The sequence below is a fragment of the Mizuhopecten yessoensis genome, unplaced genomic scaffold (assembly GCF_002113885.1).
Source record: "Mizuhopecten yessoensis strain PY_sf001 unplaced genomic scaffold, ASM211388v2 scaffold11091, whole genome shotgun sequence".
NCBI lineage: Eukaryota > Metazoa > Mollusca > Bivalvia > Pectinida > Pectinidae > Mizuhopecten > Mizuhopecten yessoensis.
Genome location: NW_018408875.1, coordinates 688,896 through 709,757, shown reverse-complemented (window position 1 = coordinate 709,757; position 20,862 = coordinate 688,896). Strand labels below are relative to the sequence as shown.

Sequence of the window (20,862 nt, the reverse complement as noted above, 5' to 3'; positions counted from 1 at the left end):
CCTGTACCCCTCTTCTTTTACTCACATTTCAAATATCCCTTGAACTACGTTTAAAAGTAAGTTACTGTTTCAAGTGTTTATATTTCTTTCCATAGAATTCAGTAACTATGCCATCATGCCTTAAATTAATGAGATAAATTCTCGGAAACGGATTTATATAAGTTAATTCAACTTGTTTCCGGATCCCATTCCTCTGAAATTGTTTGTTATGTGATGTAATGCAACTTAGTTTGGAATGAAATAAAGTTTATATGAATTTCATTCTTGTTTTACATATATAGTAACTGTCCCCTGACGTTGTACATCCAAGTAATATTTTTTCATTCCAACCCTTTTAAAATGGAGTTATGACCCTTTGTTGAATAAACCTTTGTCTGCCTTAGAAACTACTGGGCCGATTTCAATGAAAGTTTACAGATATTACCTCCTGATGTCGTGCAGCAGGCTAGTATTGTTTTTCGACCCTTTTTAAGGAGTTATGGACCTTTTTTAAAAATCTTTGTCCTGACATCTTCTCCTTAACTAATAGGACAATTTTAGCAAAACTGGTTCATCTGGGCTAACAACATTTGGTATGTAAGTATGTTTAGGGTGGGAAGGGAGTACAGGAAGTATGTCAATGACCAGTATACTTAAATAAGTGTACAGCTCAGTCAATAAAAAAATCATTACTGGTGGGAGACTATGGATTGCTTTGCCTTTAGCCTTTAGCTTACAGTTCTGGTTTAAATAGCAGCGGGGGTATTAGTTAGCCTTTAGCTTACAGTTCTGGTTTAAATAGCAGCGGGGGTATTAGTTAGCCTTTAGCTTACAGTTCTGGTTTAAATAGCAGCGGGGGTATTAGTTAGCCTTTAGCTTACAGTTCTGGTTTAAATAGCAGCGGGGGTATTAGTTAGCCTTTAGCTTACAGTTCTGGTTTAAATAGCAGCGGGGGTATTAGTTAGCCTTTAGCTTACAGTTCTGGTTTAAATAGCAGCGGGGGTATTAGTTAGCCTTTAGCTTACAGTTCTGGTTTAAATAGCAGCGGGGGTATTAGTTAGCCTTTAGCTTACAGTTCTGGTTTAAATAGCAGCGGGGGTATTAGTTAGCCTTTAGCTTACATTTCTAGTTTAAGTATTGTATCGTCTTCGTGGATTATATTTACTTGATAGAGTTTTTTTAAAAGTAGTCGTTATGGATGTTGACATAAGAATATTAAAATATGTTATTGTTATATAGAGTTGAAATGTAACGTAAAGACAACTCACATATATACCTTATTATCTTTAGTTTATTAACAATATCACATGTCCACATAAGTTCCAAAGAACCCTGACCGACGTCGATATCGTGAAACACAGCTAGAAGAATCCCAGTGATAGATTTCTATTAAGTCCATTGCATATACTCATTTAATGCAGCAAATTATATGCGAACAATCTGGCAAACCAAGTAGTATGAACTTCATATATTGAAAGTGAACGCTATAGGTACTATTATTTCACAATTCGTTTCAGTATAGGTGTTTCTTCCCGGTACGAGTCGGACTCTGATTGACTTAACATGACTCGTCGCACTTGAAAAAAATTCATAATGACGCGTTCAATTAAAACAGAATAAATTTTAAAAAAAAAGTCCATATGCATAAATCTAAAAAATTACAAATATGTGACCTGGGAATTGCTGTCTAGAGGTGATGTGACTGAGGGGCAGGAGACGGTACTCAACCTGGCCTTTAATTCCTCTAATGCTGTTACCTCCACTGCTGATTCTGATAGTTAGTTCTATTCACTGGTGGACCTTTGGGGAAATGAATGACGCAAGATGTTCCCCTTACTCTGGTCTATCTTAGCTTGTGATGCCCTTGAGCTGTATTGGCACATGCTATGTAGTATACTGTTGGACTAACTGTCATCAGGTTGGATTTTATAGCATGTTGTTAATGTCTGTTTTCATTGACGTGTTGCGATGATGACTATTTTCTCATCTTAAGGTTATGTCTTGGTAGCAGTTATGTAAACTATTGTGCTGCTATTCCCTGCACTTGTTCAAAATTTGTTCAAATATTTGTGATTTGCTGTTGATCAAATATTGGAGAGGCCCACACTATGGCTATTCGTACTAAGGCGGTGAATGCTGATGCCTTGGTGTCTCTTGTACATCTTCCCGGAAATCTTTGTAGGAAGCTAAGGGTCTTAGAAAATGGGAAACGGAAACATTTGTAAAAACAATGTGTGCCGCAGCAGGTATCCACAACAACTTCTCTCCAATCATTCCGGGGAAAAAACCTGTTCAACATCTCTTTTCCAAAATGGAGTACATGGAGCGCAGTGGTCACAGAAGAACTGCACTCAAAGAATATATAGATACACCTCTACTGTTCATTAAAACGAAATTAAATGGATTACTGGAATCCCCGTTAAAAATGCATGGCATATGATGCCTTCTGAAAATACTGTTATTCTTTACACCCGACATGCAGCTCTAAGTTATAAACAACGAAGTGACCCGCCTCATTGCACTTTTTTCAATATTCCCAGGTCAATCTTATTCAATTATAGCCTTTGGCTGAGGTCGATAAATCCAGGTATTGACCGAAGGTAAAGGCTACAATTGTTTTATTATTTTCAAAACAGTAAACAGTAATGTTCGCAATCTGAAAAGACAACATAGCAAAAAGCTGAGGAAGCGGGACGATGCGTTCGTTTGGGGACACGTCATAATTCTATTTTTAGAAACACACAGTCCTTCAACAAAAATCACGCGCTCCAAGTCAATATCGGTTTTTATCGGTGGACACGTGATTCACTTCTGGCCAATCATTTGTCGGGAATAATATGAAAAAATAATAATATTCAATTATAGCCTTTGGCTGAGGTCGATACCTGGATGTATTAACCCGAGAAAAGATATATTAACCTCGGACTGCGTCCTCGTTTAATATATCTTTTCTCGGGTTGATAAATCCAGGTATCGATCTCAGCCAAAGGCTATAATTGAATATTATTATTTATTACATGGTTTGCTTAGCGAACCTTGCGCATAAAAAGCCTTTGATGTTGTATACAATATATACAATTATCTCCAAAGACAGCGCATTTAAAAAAAAAATATATGTTTGAAATATTATTATTGCACAACCAAATATGCTATGGTGCATAATTTGACATCTTGTATAAGGTTGGTCAAAATATGTCTTCTTACAAAATGAACACTGTCTCTTTGAAATATATTCAAAGATCAAGATGAAATATGATACATCTATAATACAACAAATACATGCATCTGAAGTAGACTATATGATGTTGGTTATGACAACAGAAGGTAACCTAGCAACTGCACATAAAACCTTATCTTATGATCTATTTTTCTTTTGAAATATTGAAAAAACGAAAAATGTCCAGAGAGGTGTGATACAGGTTTTGCGGGCTGATACGGGTTTTGGGGTGTGATACGGTGGGGGCTGATACGGCTTTTGGGGTGTGATACGTCGAGGGCTGATATGGGTTAGCGCAATTGTGTCGTATCGCATATACAAAAAACCCGTATTTATTAGCAAGTATGTAATAAACATTTTAAATATATGGAAACACCTTGATATACTCTATTATTAGCATTATTATTACATACTTTACGGCCCATCAATATAGGAGAGTCTATATAATATAAAAAGTCACAGGACATAGTCGCGAAGATAAAAGTAGATTTGTACAGACTCTCTGTATTATCTTGACGTTGCGGTGTAGTAATGGCTGCTTCAAGCTCGTTGGATTTACCGACCAAAATATTGCATGCTCGACACAGAATTAAATCCTTTATAAGGAGGACACCACTGGAATACTCTTCTGGTTTAAGTAAGATGGCTGATGGGTGTGATGTTTATATCAAGCTAGGTAAGTATAAATCAGCACTAGGCACAGTTTCTCCAACTGACAGGTCGCTTCTGATTAACAGAATCTTTCCTTTAACACGGGTAGCGAAGCAATGGCAGTTTACCGCTTCGCTTTAAGTTTCAGACATGATGTTTTGTCTTGTGAACTGCTGTACAAATTTGTCCTGATTTTGATAGAAAATTGATCCATATAATTGACTTTCGAAAATATAAAAGTTTTTTTATCATTCAAATGTTGTTTTTTTTTTTTTAAATACAATTACAAACAAAAACAATAACAAAAAACAAAACAAACAAAAAAATCGTAAAAAGGTATGATTAAAAATGTTACAACTTTCTAAGAGCATGTCACAGGTTACAAACTTGAGGAAAAATATGCTCATTGCTAACTTTTGCACACAGTCCTGAATTATTATTGAATTTGAAATTAAATACATAATTAAATGTCCACAAAACTAACATATGATGTAACAAGCCTCAACAAATATGACTTGACAATACAAACCTAGTACAATACGTACACATACAGACCATTAAACCTAACCTTCCTACCATTTACAAACAAAACATCAATCCACTGACTTAGTTTCAATGTAACAATCATTCATCTAATTTTGTTACAAATGAAATACACTAATTTATTGTCTTTAACATGTATCTTTCTACCCTACAGTATTTGTAATTTCGAAACCTCAAAACAAACGTAAGACTTTTGTAAACTATAACGGTATACATAATGATATAAAACATGATGACTACATCATGTTGGCCGGGTTATCCTAGCAACACAGATAAAGACATCCTCCATATCCAGGGGTTACGCTCACTTTCATACCACTTAAAGTGCACTGCCAGAAAAACGTGGATACTGACAAGAGAAAATCGCTGGAGCACCAAGGGGCGACCGCTGTTCTGTTCGGCAAGGAATATTTGGATGCTGAGGTGGAAGCTCGGAGGGTTGCAAATGTAAAATAATTTTTGAGTGTTATTAGGCAGATTTGGTTTTTGTGCAATTTGTGCCGAATTTGTCCCACACATAGGTGGTCTTTTGGTAGAGAAATAACTACTTTCGGTGAACATGGGATGCTGATAGACCCTAGCAACATGTTGATTTTCATGATTGACTCGTGGAAATGTTAAATTGTGCTGACACACTATTGGAACAAAGTTGGGTTGCAGGATCTGATCTGGAAGAAGGCAGTCGTTAAATTTCCATGACGAAAACAAGAGGTGTTCGTGCCATGGGATCATACAGAGCCCCTCTCCAAACAAATCCCTCGCTATAATATAATCTTTGTAGTCGCATCTTTGTGGCACAGAAAGATAGAATCATGAATCGTCAATAAAAAGATCCCGTCTCCAGCGTCCCATGTCCAATCCTCTGGGGGCACGTTTACTTAGACAATGCATGCGAATAGCACAACGTTAACGTTGCTATCGTAACGTTCAGACGATGAACGATAACATTGTAAGACTGCGTCATGCATATATATTTAGAGAGTTTTCGGGTCAACGGGAATATTGTTCACCCTAAATCATTCATAGATGTTCCTAGTTCTACTAAAGATCCGTGTCTTGACCTCGACGACATGCGGCCACTCTTTGATCGATTGCAAACTTCCCGTTCATGTAGATGTTCATTTCAAGCTGATTCCTAGTGGAACAGTGCACACCAATTGCCCTGCGTCTTGATACTACAATGTCAAAAGGACTCCCGAATATAAAACTGTATTGAGTTTCAAAGGTCACTGGTTCATAGCACAGCACATCCCTTATATAGACTGGCATTATTTTCTAGTCAGTATATATGAGCATATCGCAGACACCAAACTTCACATCACTATTTCTATACTTTTTCCTCTCTTTATTTTTCAGCAAACTGACGTTGAGTACATGTCTTCCTACAACGATTACGATATTATTGCAGGACAAGGAACAATAAGGTAATTACATATATTGCAGATGTTACTCTATTATTATGGATTCTACATTTGTGTACATGTGCAAATTAAACTTTGTCGGTATACAAAGAATGAATTATCTGTATTGCGAAATAAAGTCCCTCAACATGCTTCTCTCGGTGGCCTTACACGATCCTGGCCAAAGAACATCTGTCTGGTCATACAACCTCGATTCCCTGGTTCCGGGTCTTTTATGACGTCACTAACCCCAAGCGTAGCAATGTTGACGAAAACTCATCTATCTGCAAACATTGTTTGCACAAAGAAAATAATCTCATCTTTCTAACTGGTACGGTCAATATATTGTAAAATGTCTTATTTTCATCACGTCGCCTTTTCCGCATTGCAACATGGAACTTTTTCAAATTCGTGACGTCACACCATTGTTGAGCAAATCTGACGTTTAGTAACGTGAAACGTGATGCAAGATTTCTTCCACCCCTTTCTTACCCTGGACAGTTTATCATACACACATGGAAATGAGAGAAAAGACTCCGTGTCCTACCCTAACGGATTTTTTTTTTTTTTTTTTTTTTTTTGACTACTTAAGGTCTTATTTATATAAAACCAACTCATACAAGAGTGATTAACTGTATAATGTCACGCGTTTGTTTAAGAGATAATCAACATATGTGGACGTATCATGGTGGATTAACATGGATGTGAAAAAGTGAATCAGAGATCGCCTCAGCCTGTTAGTATTGGTTTTAATTTCAAATACTATTTATCAAAGTAACATATTCCTTCATAATAAAAAAAATATGAAAATGTTATTAAATATGTCTTTATTTCATTGCTTATACGTCAACCTGACCTTTGATCATCGTATTGATAAAGTTATGTTGTTCTGTTCCCTCATTAACATTTGTCACGTGATGCCTCGTTTTCATTTCGCCAACGAGTTAATGATACAGCTGCTCTCATAATTGGATGCTGCAGATCCTGGTTATGGTGCTCACAAATATAACGTGGCTGCATGTGAAACTTTTAAGACATGTACATAAAACGCGTGTTCCCACAATAGATATGTAGACACGACATGTATACTCACATTACGCTCCATAATGTAGGCTTAATAATCATTATTTCATTTTTATGCACCAACATGTCAATCTCCATCCGATCTTGACCCAGCTCTCGCCATTTGTGTTTTAATTTGATATCTTGTTCCAGTCAGATAATTATTATAATCGTACTTTATTCCAGTTTGATAAAAACTTGCGTTCGACTTTCTCATTAATATCAAAATGTGAGCGGAATAAATCCAAATTACTTGCTTGCTTTCTAGATCTTTATTAGTTTAAACTGTATTTATTTCAATAGACAATACATTATATTTTCAATAAATAAACTACAACGATTCGGAAACAAGTAATAAGTATAAGCAAATGTGTAATGTTTCCTAAATCATGTTTTAAAAGATTAAAACGCAATTGTAATGCCACCTTAACGAATTAGTTCAGTTTGGTTTCCTCTCTTTGTGCAGCGTTGAAATTTTAAAACAACTATCGGAAGTTGATGCCATATTAGTATCAGTTGGGGGAGGAGGATCGATAAGTGGAATAGCAAGATATACAAAGCAAATGAAACCATCTGTCAAGGTAGCGTAATCACGATTATTTGATCATAATTTCTCTCTTTTCCAGAAAAAAAAACAGGTTTTAAAAGTCAATAGCATTACTTACTCTCTTTCAGAAGGGCAACTTTTACGTGAGTTTTGGCTTGATATTCTGTCAAAGAAATAAACACTGATACCCAGATCAACGAGAACGGGGAACAGCTTCATCATATCGACGCTAATCAGTAATGAAGCTATCAATTATGTCAATGCGGACTATTGTTCTGTGAAACTCAGTTTAGCATTACTAATATACAATAATCACAATGGAGAAATATTAAGGGTAGGTAATACTTGGATGAAAATCACAGAACTGATTATCTACATTCCTAATCATGTAAAACAATTTTCCAATATACTGTATAACATGAAATGGTCGTTGTGTATTAACATTCGTGGTTATCGTGGTTGCTATTGAAACACGATAATAAATACAACGAATTTGAATAATATAGTGTCTACTGTAAATATAGGATATCCATGAAAGTTTGTACCACGAAACGATCTCAAAAGCTTCAAACCACGAAGGAATGTACGCACGAATATTTCGTGTTATGCAGTATCTTATCTTATCTTAGATTTTTTTACATTTAACATATACACATGTTTGTGTCCTGTACTGTAGAATAATTTATTTTCATGGGGTTAACATTTCATGGTTTTCATATACTAGCATTGTTCAAGGACATTATATTTCGCTGATATCTGATTATCATACTAAATTTATGTTTTCGTGGGGATATAATTTTGTTGATTTTTGTAATCTACGAAATAAACGAAATTTAATGTTCCACGAACATTTATGATTTTACAGTGCAATTCTGATAAATAATAAAGTGATTTATTAGATGTATAAGTTTATCCTGGGTGTATTCTAACCTGGTATTTTACAATAAAGGTATTTATCTTTCCTAAATTACTTTCTACTGTTGTGTAACCCGAATGCAATTTGTACATCTCTCCTCTCTTTGTTTATTTTATTTTATCCATTTTCTATTCTGTTTTCTATCCATCCAGATAATTGGCTGCTCACCAGAGAAATCTAAAGTGATGCACGAAAGCATGAAAGCTAAGAAATTGATATTCGAGGAATCGTTCGATACCTTGTCGGACGGAACGGCAGGTGCTATAGAGGAGAATGCTGTAAGATCACTTTGACTTAAATTAATACTTGATTTACAAAATATTTATATCCCTCTTTAGAATATGACACAACAATTAAAGTAAGTGATAAATAATTTGTTCACAGATAAAACTTGAGCTGTGTTTCAAATTTTATTATAATAGCAATTCACAATCTTGGTTTGCAAAGTCTTGATTTAAAAGATCTTCAAACTCAATTCGCTTGTCGGTGGCGTTCGCTGTGTGTTTCTGATGATATTTGTTTTTTGATTAATTACGATATACTCGAAGTTACACAATTCAGGTAATAGAGTAATATCACATTTAGGAGAGTAGCAGAGCTTAAACTCACATCCCGGTTATCACTGTTACACAAGACAAAGCCGAGGGAAGCAATGGTATTCAAAGGAATGAATCTATACACTCTCAGATTCTAATGATAAATGTAACACACGCACACAGGTAAATGCACCTTTCAAAGGTATTTTGGTAAAAGATAAAGTTAACCAAAAAACCAGAAGTATACTGAATAACATTTATCACCATATTTATAAATAAAAACAAAAAAGTGTATGCTTTTTATGTATTATGATTACCATCCGTTGATATTTTGCACTTTGACCTGTTGCGTGGATCGTTTCTGAAGGATTGTTTTTACATTTTAAATGTGATTGTGATGTCTGTAAACAAATATACCGGCTCCATCAATTCTGATGTGAAATATACCAGTAAAACCCAATACTGTTGATAAACAGGTGACGTTCGAGCTGTGCAGGCATTACGTGAACGAGTGGATACTAGTCACAGAGGAACAGATAGGAAAGGCCATTGTCTTCATGGTGCAGAATCACCACAAGACACGGCAAGATATCTAGATACATGTAGCTGTCATAGGAAGAAATTGTATGATATACTTGGCCAGGTAATAACAAAATCTGACAAAAAAACAGCGATACATCTGGAGCAGCAAAACGTGGATTCAAACTCTAAAACGTGATTTATGACATAGCAAGGAAGTGATTTATGACATGGCAAGGAAGTGATTTTTGACATGGCTAGGAAGTGACAACGTAACATAATCAAGGCCATGGTCTAATCTGACACAGCAAGGTAGTGATATTTATCTGACAGAGCAGGAAACTGACAATATGTGAGATAGCGACATAGTGACAAAACTAACACGGTAAGATGGGGATAAAATCTGCCGCAGCAATGTATTTTCATAGTCTGTTACAGCCAAGGAGTGGCACACTTTGGCATAATAAGTTCTCGATGTGATCTATCAAAAAAGGCGTTACAATAGTTTTAAAACATGGTAGTGATGTAAGACACACAGCAAGGTTGTGACAAAACATGTTACATCACGGCAGCGGCAACGGCTGACACAGCAAGACAGCTATCAAATATGACAAAACATGGCAGCGTAAAATCTGTCACTGCATATAACACGGTAAAGCAGCAACAAATCTGACATTGGAAATCTTTCATGAACTGGGTCGGATTTTGTTGGATTTATGATGTTGTTTTTTCTATTATTTTGTTGACTCAATAACCCCTATTGTTGTTTCTGTATCGAATTTGGGTACAGGTGATATTTCTGTAATGTGTAATCATTAAATTCTCTGCACTGAATGTAAAGTATGCAATTCAGATCTTTCATTGAATTTTCATACGTTTCCAAATATCGAGATTTGATATTTTGATCAATTTAATATAGTATTCTTTATTTTAACGCAAATCATATTTCAGATTGTTGAGGGGGCCGCTGGCGTATCCCTGGGAGCTTATATGTTCAACCCTGAAAGGTTTAAAGGTCTAAAGGTGGTGATATTATCTTGTGGGGCAAATATCAGTACAGCGACACTACAGGACCTCTTAAATAAATATGCATAGACATTTATCTTCGGTATACGTTTTCAATGTGGTTCTCTCATGTTGACGTAGCTCCTTCATTAGAGCGTCCGGCTAGCAAACCTGAGGTCCTTGGTTCGACACCTAGTCGAAGCATTGAGACAACAATCACCTCTGCTACAATAACAATGTTTTTTATATTTGTTCATGCATGGATGAACTATTTGTATTCGGTTTTATAAACCCCTGTAACATTTGATGTCTTCACAACAATTAATACTCAGTTTTAAATTAGCTTAACGTACAGTTATTCATAAGCATAGAAATCAATTATATACATTCGTATCCACACTGATATTTTTGAAACTATTAACTTCCATTTATTAAAAACATGAGGTTGGTCGGTGGCGCATTGGATAGCGCATTCGCCTTTCACCAACACGGCTGACATTCTACTACCCAATTAAAACGTCAAAAGGTATTGGGTCACCTGCCCGACCACGTGGGTTTTGCTCTGGGTACTCCGGTTTCCTCCCACATTAAGACCCTCCTCGCGATTCTGTCCTGGCAAGAAAGAGTTATAAATATAAGTTGCTAAACTTGTTTCATAATAGTTTTAAAATAAATAAAGTTTATTTATTTAAAAGCATGATTCAGTTTGTGTGTATGTTGTTTTCTTTAAATTTGCTTTGAATCTGTATGATAGGGCGTGATCATTATATGTAGCTGAATTTCCAATTGTAAAACAAATCAACATACATATAGACAATTTCTATACAATAAGTTATCTCTTATTTCGTGTTCCTACCGTAAAAGGAATAATAAAAAACCTTCTACACTATATTGAATAATATAATATCCAATAGATGTAAGGCATTGAGACGTTGAATGCATATCATCTAGGTTTGATATCTACAAAGTACACCAACAAAGTACCCTTACGCGTAGAATGTAATATCCATTTTAACACTTCAAGTGTTTTGACTTTGATTGTTAATTGTGAATAAAATGATTTTAAAAAAACCAATCTATGTATTAAATGATAGAGATACCGACTGGGATGAACTTTAGATGTTATGTTGTATGTTTTAAATTACACCAACCAACGAAGCGAAGTTATCAGAATATAGTAACAGTTATCTCGCTTGCTTCGCTTAAACAAAAATATGTTCAGTTTTGTTATGATTCGAAAGGTTACTCTCAAAATGAATGATATTATGTGCTTTATTACGAATAAGAAAAGTTTATTATCTTGACACTGTACATAGGTAAAATTTTGTTTTTTCATTACTTTCAAATGAACTGATCTGTACGATCTGCAAATTCATTCGTTATTTGTAATCTGGAATTTAATCCTTGTACGTTTTCATTGATGAAAGCAAGATAGTTGTTTATTCGGAGGACATATTAAAACAAAAAAAACCCATCAAGGACAGACAAAAGAAACTGAACCGAAGCCACGTTCTCCACAAATGCAAGAGTTCCTTGAGCGGCATGATGTCTCCCATTAAATCCAGCAACCTATGTGGGTGGTAAACTCCTCAGACACAGTAAACAAGTACTTAATCATGATTTAGCTGAAATCCAAACATGTAGCTCTGAGGATTACCCCAAGGATTTTTAATGAAAGTGAACATTAGGTCTACAGTGCAGCAGCATGCCTCACTAAAATGGAACACTATAACAAACGCTATATAGGTTCATGGTATGCCATTAAACTGTTATAACGCGTCATCTCGTAGTACTAAATTTGTTATTATAAGTGTGGATTTAACGATCCATTGCACACTTTGATTTGTTTTCACTGCAGATTAAATGAGTCATTTTTAGACACAAAATTGGGCCAAAGTTTGCTTCGTCGTTACAATTGCCGAAATCTAGATAAAATCTGCTTCGGCATTCTTGTTGCCTAAACTGTAGTTCGATCGATGAAATGATGACATATTAAAACCATTTATTGCTGTCGAAATTGTAGTTATTGTTTGAATACAAGAGTACAAGCGTGGTCATTCAGAAAATACACGTATGATGAAATAATCTTACCTATTTATAACCTAGTTTGTTTATTGAATACGTGAACCAAACTAATATCTTCGTAGAAATATGGAGCTAAGTAATCATACACAAATAGGGGAGTTTAATTATTATAGTGTTTAAGCTCCACCCTGTCTTTGAAAAAGACATCACACCGAAAAAATTGAATTGAACGACAAGTTTGAGTTTAATTTACATGTGAAATAACCATTGGCCATTTGCGGGACGATTTCGATTTCTCGGTCATGAACTTTCCTTTTCTTGATAGTGACATTCCTGTTTCATCAAAATACGTTGTAAACAGGTCGCACCTGATGCACACAAAACTACAACACTGGATTTGAAAAGATGCAGGAGACGATGAATGAACTTAATATTTCAAAGACTCAGGTTTCAAATGTTAATTACATCTAATGGAATTGTGTATTATTATTTTAATATTAATAATATCTCATTTTTTTCAATTTTTATTTTAATAAAATCATAATTCATGATATCGTTGTGAAATATGCTACTATTTTTATCACGCTCGTTAGTATGTTGTTACCACTCAAATTCTCGCTATGAGGACGTTACATCACTTAAATTTATCCTAGCTTTACTTGGAGGATGGCGTCGATGAAGCAGTAAACAAGTATTCGTCCGGAACATATGGTCAGATTATTCTTGTACTTTTTCAAGGGTCTCCATGTAAATCTTTCCTTTGTTTATATCTTGCCCTAGTCTTATCGATTTGTAAATCTTTCCTTTGTTTATATCTTGCCCTAGTCTTTTCGAATTTCGGATTTGTTGACACTTCGGTATTCTCTTCTTTTTTATTTCATACTCGCGAAGGGGCAGGTTACCAAGACAGCCTAGGGACAGGACAACTACGAGCCGTAGAGCACAAAACCAATCTCATCTTTAACTTGCTAATTTAATTAAATAACCGATATATGATAAGGACGAAATATATACTCAAGAAATAGATGCCGTGAACGTGTTACTTACGTTATTTATAAGAAGAATGGGTTGGATGTAGATTAAATGGCGATGTAAATACATATATGTTAAAGACCGGACAAACGTCAGGATGTATAAGCTTGTGCTATATTTGAAAGAATCATGGTTTCAAATTTTAATTACATCTAATGGCATTTTTTTTATTTTTTTTTTATTTTGCATCATCGTTTTTTTTCAATGCAAATCTAGCATTTCAATTACACTTGTTAAACAATGCACTAGGAACCATCTTAGTATGAGCCTGTTCATGATTTCAAGTTCTGAATCATGTATAAAATATGATTAGACTCCCGATAATTTCACTTTAGAATTCAATTTGCGAGGCGCTTAACAATATTGTAATCAGACATAACTAAAAAGCAACGACGTCTCTTTCATTCGCTAAAAGCATGCAGTCGGTTTAGATATTGTTTTACGCTTGGGTATGAACATTCCCGTTGTTGTGATACGCCCATTGTGTGTAGGGTTATGTCCCATGTGTGGAGATGCCTGTCCTTCCATAGGAATCATAAACCCGTCCCATGTTTTTTGATGATGTGGCAATACATTCATCACGATTGCAAATATTTGAAACGTTTTGAAGCATTGTTATCTTGATATCGGTTTCTAAATATTTGCATTAGAGCTTCTTGCTTATATAATTTAAAGATGTAATGGCATTATTCTTGAAATTATAATAGTTATTAGTTAAACAAAATTAAACACTTTGTAAAATAACATTATTGGTTTGATCATATTGTAATTTAAATCTTTTATTGCAAATGTGCTAAGCTGATCATGCTGAAGAAATAACATATTTATTGCGATGATTTATGTTTCCAACTTTTATCGACCATCACACAAAGTATTAAATGTTGTTTTGCGTTCTGAACTTTCTGTCGGGACATCTAGAGAATTTACAACAATTGAAATGTCACCGCGTCCATGAAGACTGGGTGCATCACAGCATTAAACAGGTCATCGAATCTTGTGTGCATAAATCGGGAAAATCGCTGCCGATGAAAATTCTTTATAATCAGCAAATAGTTTGTCATTTTACGATCGTAAAATATGACAATTTCAACGGTTAATACGAAAACATATAGAGTCATTGAGGTTCTAACAAATTTAAAATGAGTGCCTGTGATTGTACCAGCTGTAATTGATAAAATGGTAGTGCTGTATCGTTCAGAGCTGTCACGATATATCAATGTTTCCGTGTTAATCAAGAATATAACAATAGCTCATATACTGGTGCTGGCGACATGAAATTATTGCTCATTTTGCTTGTTTCTTGTACAATTTGTATTTGATTTATGAACCTGGCAAGAAAAAACGTTTCCACCAATGAGGAACGAAAAAATCTCGTTAAATTTGACTTTCTTCCTCTATAACTTGACAGGTAAACCGTGATTGATTCTGTCGCTGCTCCATGTGCAATCCATTAAACAACTCTTGAAATGATTGATCTTTGTCGAATTTCTTTAACAGATTACATGTTCTGGTTTATATCTGAGTTGCAAAAAGAGAATAGAGGATGACAACGGTTTTGTGTTTTGATATGTGTCAGATCCAACACTATTCGAAAGGCCCATGGTTTTATGCTCCATTTGAATTCTGTGCCGTATCGTCCAAGCAATCTGAATCTCATATAAACCATGCAGTATTAAAAATGGAAAGCCCCAACACAGACTTCTATAACTAGTAATAAAAATAAGATTTGTTTTATGGAACCGTATACGTTAAATCATGAAATACACAGCAGTTATAGAATGATGGAAGCCAAATTCTCCAAATATGCACTCAAAACGATACACAGTTTGCCTCGAAACCCACTGGTCTCGTAAACGTATCAGAAATGGGTGATCTAACGTTCTGACGCTCTTACAACATTGTTTGTGGTTTATTTGCTGCAATTCACAGCAGCTAGATATCAGTTAATTCACCAGTGCATTTTTGGGGGTAGGACAATCGCTGAGGCAAACCAAGCGTAGAGCAGCTACAGGCGTCTATCGCGAACTACTAAACAGATTCGTGTTTTCCTTTGACGTATAAACGAGCCATCAAGTGTTTCTGTGAGATGATTTATACTCACTGTTGGAAATAAATTAACATTTTAAAAGGGAACCTAGTCAGTGGATGTTTTTTTTTCTAAATATAGAAAATAATGTGGATAGCAAAAACCGGATATACTGCCGACAGAGTAAATAGAAACCAAACACTAATGAAACATACTACTTAGCACAACCTAAATAAACGGAAAACGGAAGGATAATAGAGGATTCATATTGATCGTATTACTACCTGGTGGACCAAACGTCCAAGAAACATTCTTAATCAGGTGAAATATGATGAGAAAAAGGAAAATGTAAATACCTTTAAGTAACAAATTAGAATGAAAAAGACTTCCGAATTTATCACATCATCATCTGTTTCCTAATCCTAATCTATGTACACATTATGCAGTAGTTATGACGGTGGGCTATTTTCTCACAGACAATGTTTGTTCCAACTCATCTCAATTCAAGGAAAATCGATTATTTAGGAGGAAGACTAATAATTGCTTGAGACAGGAAGTCTCTTTATTACAAGTCATCCATTAGTCTGATTGGAGTGCGCAATGTTGTCAACTATTAATGCTAAACGCCTGAAAAATAAGATAAAAGCAAATAATTGCAGAAAAAAATCTTAGTGGAAACACAGCATCTTGCAGTGAAATGTCTGTATTGTGTTCAATAAATGAATCGAGTGTATATTTATCTGTAGAGTAATGGTAGTATGAAGCGATACTGCTCACAATTCATATTCCATGGTGTACAGTCGTGTTACATACAATTGTACCGCCAGAAAGTCCAGAATACGCTTTTCGATTCTGATAATAGTGTTCGCATACATGTACTTAACACTTAAATTGCAAAATAAATTATTATTGTTTTCCTCATGAACAACTAGTAGGATTTTTTCACTAAATATCGGAATAAACAGAACAAAATGATTAGCTCCCAACTACCAAAATATATAACAGAATGTTCACGCATGTATGTCCTTACTTTCATGCAATGATAATAACATGTTTATTTAAGATGTTTTATAACAGGAAATGCAAAGCACATTTGACAATTAACTATATATCAATATTTTCGGTGAACAAAACATATAGGTCGATATGATTGCATTGCACACTTACTGCTGATGATGAAGGTATACGTGAAGTGTCATCAAGACATCTTCAACGGTTTAAAATGTATAGCCTAGAAAACAGACTATATGACCTGCGACAAAGGGAGATGATGTCGTCGTGACCTAATTACGGTATATTGCACATCTTCTATGGGTTATAGGTAAGAACGCATCAGGCTATCTGTAACTGTATACACATTTGAGTCGGGACAAGATATAATTATAAGAACCTATAGAGAAAACATGAAAAAAACCAGAAGAACATGTGCTAAAACAACATTCCCTTTTCATTAAAAGGCAGATACCTGATTTTAAAACAATCTGTTCTGCAGGCGTGCACAAGTCTTTGCAAACTCTGCTTAAGACCCTTACTCCACTGGTAAGACATGACAATTTTACGTAAAAAGCTTGTGTTACTGTTTTAATATGGAGCTTCGGGCGCGCTTTAACCTGTTAATTGCGTGTTGCTGGATATAATTACGGTTAATTACATGTATATTTCATGTTCAAATCATAGTGTCCATGTATGCGGTTTTTTGTTTGTTTTTGTTTTGTAAAATAATACAGCAGTAACTACTTTGTCAATGATATACCTATTCATTTTGTGGATCTAAATAACAATATCTGATATAGAAATCTTAAGTTTATCCTTAGTAAAGCGTTTTATATACAGTTCATTGTAGTTTTTCATTTGTAACAAATGTTAAGAGTTTTTTAGGTGATAAACTACACAGGTATACAAAGTATTATCATGAACTAGGTGATAAAGTTCATCCTTGTACAAAGTGTATATAACACAAAGACAACTAAAAGATTTAGTTACTTTGTACTTTGTTGTTAACATTTCTATTCATGACTATTGAAGGTATCACTAATGTTCTCCTGTATCAAACTGCGATTAAAAACTGCATATCTACATAAAATTAGAAATGTCGGTATGCATGAAAATTATAAATACAAAGGATTGTTAAACAAATATTATATATATTTTTAATATATATACTATGTATTAGTACAATCATGTTCTACATATGCTTATAAAAAATATGCACAGCCACACACAGTCATATAAATATAAGCATAATAAAAATTATGTATAAATATACGCAAACATAAGTATATAAGAAAAACTCAAGCAATTACAAATATCCAAAAAGCATCATATATACTACAGAAAATATCGAAATTGATAAACCACTACGTATAACTCCTGTTGTAAAGATAAAACACACGAAAACAAGTTTTAATGTTGCATATTTGTGTATTTGATATAAGTTGACCAACACATTAAACTAAAATCGTTTTCTGCATCAAATTTATCCAGGACACTGGGAGTTTGTATTTATTCTGATAGACTTTGCAGTACCATATTTATGTATTGTCAGCAATCCGAACAACAGGAACAAGTTGGCGTATCTTCAAACAATTAGAGTATGTTGACATAAACCAGTATTTTAATTTGATGACATATCATGAAGAGGTTTCTGTGTTGACATATCCCCGAGTATTTGACGTGTGTTGACATATCATGAAGAGGTTTCTATGTTGACATATCCCCGAGTATTTGACGTGTGTTGACATATCATGAAGAGGTTTCTATGTTGACATATCTCCGAGTATTTGACGTGTGTTGACATATCATGAAGAGGTTTCTATGTTGACATATCTCCGAGTATTTGATGTGTGTTGACATATCATGAAGAGGTTTCTATGCTGACATATCCCCGAGTATTTGACGTGTGTTGACATATCATGAAGAGGTTTCTGTGTTGACATATCCCCGAGTATTTGACCTGTGTTGACTTATCTTGAAGCAGTTGAAAAGTGCTGACATATCTTGAGGCGGCTGACGAATGTTGACATGTTTTGTGAGATCTAAGACAAATTACCCATCATGGTTGAGTTAAGTACATTTCAAAACTTCAATAGACGAATGATAAGTGTAAATTAATTAACGCTATTTTTTATATTATATCTGCTGGCTGATGTATTGATTTATTTATTCAAGTTTCTTTCGTTGTGTGTTCAGATAGTACCTTCAGGAAATCTACGAATTTAATAAGCCTTCTGATACCGTAGTAATAGCATATTTTTTCATACTCAATTCTGTACACGTAACATCCAAAATAACGCTTCCAGCTAATTCAGTATTCTTGGTTTAAACTTTGTTTTATTCAAAGTTTTGACAAAACATTGAGAAATAAGTTGTACATTTTATAGAATAGAACAGGAAACAAAAACAAGTGTCATGGCACTTATGTAAATTTGTTACCTGTTTCATAATCACTCTTTTCAACACTAGCTACAGGAATGATGTAATATACACAACATAACAAATACGTGAATAGGGGAGGGGGTAATGGATTGGTATGCAGTGAAAACAAGGAATGAATAATATATCAATATACATGTGTTCATCAGATGTTAATATCAGATTGTTTATTGCACTGTGGAACACGATTCTGTATAATATAACTATGTTATAGTCGATGAAATGTATATAATATCAGTATTGTTTATTGATGTTGCTTTGTTTGAGATTTTTTATCAAAATACATAAAAGAATTAAAATGTTCATGCATGATTAGTGTTTGGTTGGATGAAAAAACCTTCGAGAGTTTCTGTTGAATGAAATTTAGGCGAAGTTATAGATTAATAAAACAAATCTGTTTGTGTATTGAATACCCTTCTAAATGAATTTTTGGTCATTGTATCTCTCATTATACTTTCTGTTTGTATAAGTGATAGGTTGGTTACATAATTATTATATAAGAATTACCAAAGCCTCATTTGCACCCGTTTCGACCCCTCCATCCCTCACATCATTCAAAGAAAGCATAAAATGAAAGAAAGAAAGAAAAGAAGAATTATTTTTAAAAAAACATGAATGTGGTATGAAGGTTGATTTAAATAAATTGCCGTATTCACACTACTATATGTAAACTATGCAGACTTCAACATTCTTTTGAATATAACCTTTTATAGATTTGAGTCAGTTCTTGAAGTATCTCATCCATTAGCAATATTACAGACTGGATATCTAAAAACCCTAATAACTTACCAAAATGTAAACTAATAAAGCATTTTTTTTTTTAATTTCGAGAAGTATTTCAAAATTTACCAACATAATTAATCGTTCGGTCCTTGGACGATTACCTTATATTTAGATATGGAATGTAAGTTGTATTTTTTTTATACGCTGATTTGAGGTCGTATAGATTTGGTCAAACACAATATATGATTTCAAGCTATGGTGATACGTCACACTACGCATAGAATAGAACTGAAAACTATTATACTGCAATTTTCAGGTATACTTATTTGTAAAATTGTAGTAATGTTGAAATCAAATGATGTAGTTATTTTAAGTGAAAACAAACACAACTTATTTGTATTAATCGATATTCGTATCAGATATAAGTACAGATGAATGCAGGTCAGATTTAAAACATATACATGTATTAAACAAATTTATTATAGATCATAGACAGAGAAATCATGATTAAGAATGACCCGAAGTTATTTTCTGTTTTGCAATAGATATTTATGTCGCAATGTAAGTAGGGGTCTATACACTCATAACATTTTCTCAGACAAATGATATAGCTGGAAATAAAAACCCTGAAGTTATTTTGCAACAATAAGCACCAGTCAACTCCTATTGTCTTGTAGTAATACCGCCTTTCACTTCCGTTATATTTACACCAGTAGATATATATAGGGAGCTCTATGCCACAGACCAGCAAAATCAATGAATATACAACCATAAACACCAGTTTGTATGTATCCGCTCGCTCAAATCCGTCTAAGCTCTGTGTAATACCGTTACGACAACAACCATTATATTTTTCCATTCGATTCGCCTAGCTGTTTATTTAACGTAACTCACTGGGATAATAGAGGCATATCGCTTCCGTTTAAATGGCAGTCATTCTTTAGGCCTCGATCCGTAACGACACCGGGTAGTGGTTTTACTCTATTTTACTCTATTGAATTGGTCATTGAGCTCGTGCGTGTGCCACTTGTTACTGGGAATACAGCAGACAGAACAGGTGGTCGACAGGGCTATGGGAGTTTTAAACAGGTGGCAAGCTCGTTATCAACGGTAAGTGATGTCATCATTACTTATTCTTAATTTTGTTAGTGGTATATGTGATAACAAGCTCCCCTACAAAGCATTATTATATAGTTTATTAATAGACGTACATTAGCTACTGTCACGCACTCAATTGCATGGGATAAGT

The 20,862-nt window shown here is 34.4% G+C and overlaps 2 protein-coding genes across 3 annotated transcripts in view; both read left to right on the top strand.

Annotated features, from left to right (window-relative positions):
• The first annotated feature begins 3,838 nt into the window (after positions 1-3,838).
• LOC110465569 (L-threonine dehydratase catabolic TdcB-like) lies at positions 3,839-10,465 on the top strand. Its single transcript, XM_021521489.1, is given in 7 exon segments — positions 3,839-3,872; positions 4,686-4,837; positions 5,747-5,814; positions 7,319-7,433; positions 8,468-8,593; positions 9,328-9,453; positions 10,322-10,465. Coding segments are annotated over 7 exon segments (765 nt in total).
• Positions 10,466-20,619: 10,154 nt separating this feature from the next.
• The window catches only part of LOC110465548 (zinc transporter ZIP2-like), a 35,214-nt gene continuing 34,971 nt past the window's right edge, over positions 20,620-20,862 (top strand). For both annotated transcript variants that reach the window (XM_021521454.1, XM_021521457.1), the window contains exon 1: positions 20,620-20,723. The gene's annotated coding sequence lies outside the window, so the exon portion shown is untranslated. The remainder of the gene's footprint in view (positions 20,724-20,862) is intronic.